General features: G+C 33.8%; 1 protein-coding gene across 1 annotated transcript; it reads left to right on the top strand.

Moving 5' to 3' along the window:
* The first annotated feature begins 2,631 nt into the window (after positions 1 to 2,631).
* On the top strand, positions 2,632 to 3,404 carry LOC114193938 (uncharacterized). Its single transcript, XM_028083940.2, has one exon. The coding sequence runs from the start codon at positions 2,731 to 2,733 to the stop codon at positions 3,229 to 3,231; it is 501 nt and encodes a 166-aa protein (XP_027939741.1). The 5' UTR covers positions 2,632 to 2,730; the 3' UTR covers positions 3,232 to 3,404.
* The last annotated feature ends 720 nt before the right edge of the window (positions 3,405 to 4,124 follow it).

Below are 4,124 nucleotides of genomic sequence, written 5' to 3' on the forward strand. Positions count from 1 at the left end.
ATATCAAGATCGGTTGAGGGTTTCATATGAAGACAAAAATTTGTTGTGCCAAGGAGATATCTTAGTATTCTTTTTATTCCTTGTCAGTGATCTATAGTTGGGGAACTCATATATTGGCTGAGTTTTTGACAGTATGTTATGTTTGGTTGAGTGTTGGTCAGATATTGTAATGCACCTATAGCCTATCCGTATAGTGTAGGGTTAGCAATAAGTTTTCCTTTAGTAGTGAATTGTTTCCCCCTATTACCATTGGTGTAGGGCAAGATGAAGCTTTTTCCATATTAAACTTCTTGAGTAGATCTCTAATGTACTTTATTTGTTGAAGGTACATTCCACCAGCATCTTTGTGTACTTCAATTCCCAAGAAGTAGTGTGGAAGGCCAAGGTCTTTGGGAGAGAGAAAACAATGTTTAATTGAGTAATGAAAGTCTCTACAGACTTATTGTTGCTCCCTGTAATTATTATGTCATCAACATATATGAGAAGGAGTATGATATAATCATTTTCTCTAAGAACAAACAGTGACAAATCACTCTTGGTGTTTTGAAAGTCCCATCTCAATAAAGTGTCTTTCAATAAGATGGAACCAAAGTCATGTTTGTCTTTTGTTCAATGGGTATGTTGGTCAAATTTATGTTTATCGAGGTAATTATACCTCAAGAACGATGGAGCTATTGCTGCGACAAAATTCAATTTCCTAAAACAAAGTTGGGACAAACTCCATCTCCAAATTCTGATATGTTATTTATAAATTCAAATATAAATTTATGTCCCAAAAATGAAAAAGTTAAGCACATATAAGGAAGAAGATCTATAAATTTTCTGTTTTAATAAGTTCTAGAATGAAAGTGGTATCAATCTCTTTTAATTGGACTTGGACAATTGATGTTAATCTTTCGGGTGAATCGGTGAATCTTCCACTGAAGAACTGATAGTGATATTTAGTCGGCAAGTCACCTCTATCTCTTTGTTGGAGCTAACCACAACTATCAATTTACTTGTATTATCGTTCATCTTAACAGAATAAGTTTTGATATCATTAAACTAATAAGATGAGTTAAATTCACATAAATGATTCACATAATCAATAATCCAAAATCTTACAACAATTAAATTATGGTTTATATTTTATATAGAGTGTTCAATTTTATCACTTTTACTTAATGTAAGATTTATACTCACTTCAAATTTTTACACAATAATAATTTTACATGTTTAAAGGAAGTGCAATGAGAGTGGAGGAGTTGAGAATATATGAAAAGGTGGAATTTAAGGTGAGGACAGTTGAGGATGACAAAAATGACTAAATAAAAATAAAATGTATTTGAGGTTTCTGGAAAGAAGTAAAACCATTCAAACAAGCTTCGTACTCCATCTAATGGATATGGTTTGGTTGATATACGATATGCTCATCCACTTGTAAACATAACAAGAATTCAATGTATTAAAAGAATGGAAACTATAAAACTTGTAAATAGAAAAGAATGGACAAAAGGAGAGTGGTTTAAGAAAAAATTATAAATAATTACTTACGAAAAAAGTTTATATGTAAATTGGAATTACCTACAGAAATAATTATTATTATCGATGAGGATAAGAGAGATGAGAAAAAGTGAATTAATTAAGAGACTTACTTTGGAATGGAGGCATACGAAATAAAAGTACATGATAACATCAAATAAAATGGCTAACGTAGACACATTTATTGCCTATACTGTAGGATACTATTTTTTTCTACTGTGAAAATCGAGAATATGTTAAACGTGCCATTGTTGATTTTCTTTTTCTGTCATGAAAGGAACCAAAAGAATGGTGTGGAAATTATTGTGTAAGTTCGGCTAATTGTAATGTCAAGTCACGAGTATTTTCGTGGTTGTTTCTTCCTTTTCTGTGGATAAGTTTTGACTGCGTGCATACACTGAATTAGGGTAAACCGCATATTATACACGCCTACTTAAATTTTCCACAAAAAGGCTAATGTTTTCGTGCACAAAGGTATAAAGGTGAAGCAAAAAGAGAAGAAAAAAGAAGAGGAACCCATTACCAACTTGATAAGGTCTAGTTTTCAATGTCAACTCACTCTATAGAAAGAAACCATAATTGATAACTTATTATTAAGTCACTATTTCAGAACCATAATTTCTTAATTAAGATCGACTAATAATGAAAATTGTTCGGATAGATCCAATAAATTTCATATCGTGTAGAAGTTGAAATCAAGTACAGTTTAAATATTTCTTTTTCTTTTCCTTCCGAGATGTCTGCTAAAAAGAGAACTATGATAGAGTTTCATGCTCCAAAATGAACAATACATCAAGAACACAATGACTCTGCCGGACGGACTTGAATAGGATCGGAAGATTAATCTTAATCTTAAGACGCCTAAATTAACTACTTAACTACATGGCAGCAACACTAGGCGGCTAGAGAAGCGATGAAAAGATTACAGAAGGAAGGAACCCACCACCATAGCATGTGAGCGTGACTGCAAGAAAGCCAAAACACAAAAAATTGAAAACCACTCTTTTGTGATGGGTAGTTTCGTCAATTCCAGTCCACAATTATTATTAAACTCACATTTGCATTATTATGATCGTACTTACGCTCGTTCGCTGTATAAATACGCATCTCAAACACAGAACTCAACAACTAAGATTCAGAATTTGGAACAACAGAGGAAAAAGGAGCTTCATTCCCGAGTCTCCAAAACCACGTCGCAGAGCAACAACAATGGGAAACAGCTTAAGGTGCTGTTTGGCATGCGTTCTTCCGTGCGGAGCTCTCGACTTGATCCGCATAGTTCACCTGAACGGTTGCGTGGAGGAAATCACGCGTCCAATCACGGCAGGGGAAGTTCTCAAGGCCAATCCAAACCACGTTTTGAGCAAGCCCAGTTCCCAAGGCGTGGTTCGCCGGATTCTTATCCTCTCGCCGGAGACTGAGCTAAAGAGAGGCAGCATCTATTTCTTGATCCCCGCGGCGTCGCTGCCGCCGGAGAAGAGAAGGCACGTCAAGCACGTGAGTGGCCGCACCAGTCATATTGATAATGAAAAGAACGAGGTTAACAGCAAAGTATGTTCCAAGAAGAGTAACAGCGATTTGTCGTCTTCACAACAATGTGATGACAAAGGCTCAGTAATTTCTAAGGAGAATAAATGCTCGCGGCGGGATCGCCGGAACGGACGCGGCGGATTGTGGCGGCCGCGGTTGGAGAGTATCTCGGAAGATTAATTTTCTTTTTTTTTTGGGTTTTCCGGCGGCCGGTGCCGGAATCTTGAGTGGGACCGAAGATGGTTCAATACTTGGATTGTTAAAATGTAACATGACCTTTTTCTCCTTTTTCTGAAATGTACGAGTATATATCTAAATTTGTGGATATAGAAGAGTTACTTTTTGCAGTGCCATATGATCTTTTCGCTTTTGGTTTTTGGTTTGAATTTATCAAATTTTGATTCAGAATTAATCAACACACATATGCTTGCGTTCTACAAATCCAAAAATAAAGGAATGGAAAATAATCGAGGGGTTATGAGTAATATTTCATCAAGTTTGCTTTCTCTTTGTCATCTATAAAGAATATTAAATTTTCATACATTTCACAAAAGTTGAAATTCAAACTAATGCTTTTAACGATAAATTATTATATAATTTGATATTATTATGTATTATGTGACTTATGTTCTTTAACTCTTTTGACAGAATTATGTTCTCTAGTTATAAAAGTAGTTAAATTACAATTTTTATTTTTTTAATGTCTGATAAGCAACTTTAGTCCCCGTGTTTTTTTTTTTTGGGTTGAGATTTTAGTTTCTGTATTAATAAAATCCACAAATTTTATTTAATACTCAAATTTGCATATGGTATGAAAATTAAAGAGAGACCAACAACATTATGAACATTAGAGAATCTAAATACAAAAATAAAAATTAGAGAATTAAAATGGAATTTAAGAAATTATTAAGACCAACATTATAATTTAATAAAAATTTTCATTTTTTATGACGTGAAGATGGTCCCAACCATAATGATGCGACACCATGTAATAATTTCTTTGAAAAGTCCTTAATTTTCCTAATGAAAAATTAAGAGTGAGTATAATTTGTTTGCTTTTAGTTAAGTAATCA

The sequence above is a fragment of the Vigna unguiculata genome, chromosome 8, assembly GCF_037176805.1.
Source record: "Vigna unguiculata cultivar grain cowpea cultivar isolate G323 ecotype 2 chromosome 8, ASM3717680v1, whole genome shotgun sequence".
Lineage (NCBI taxonomy): Eukaryota > Viridiplantae > Streptophyta > Magnoliopsida > Fabales > Fabaceae > Vigna > Vigna unguiculata.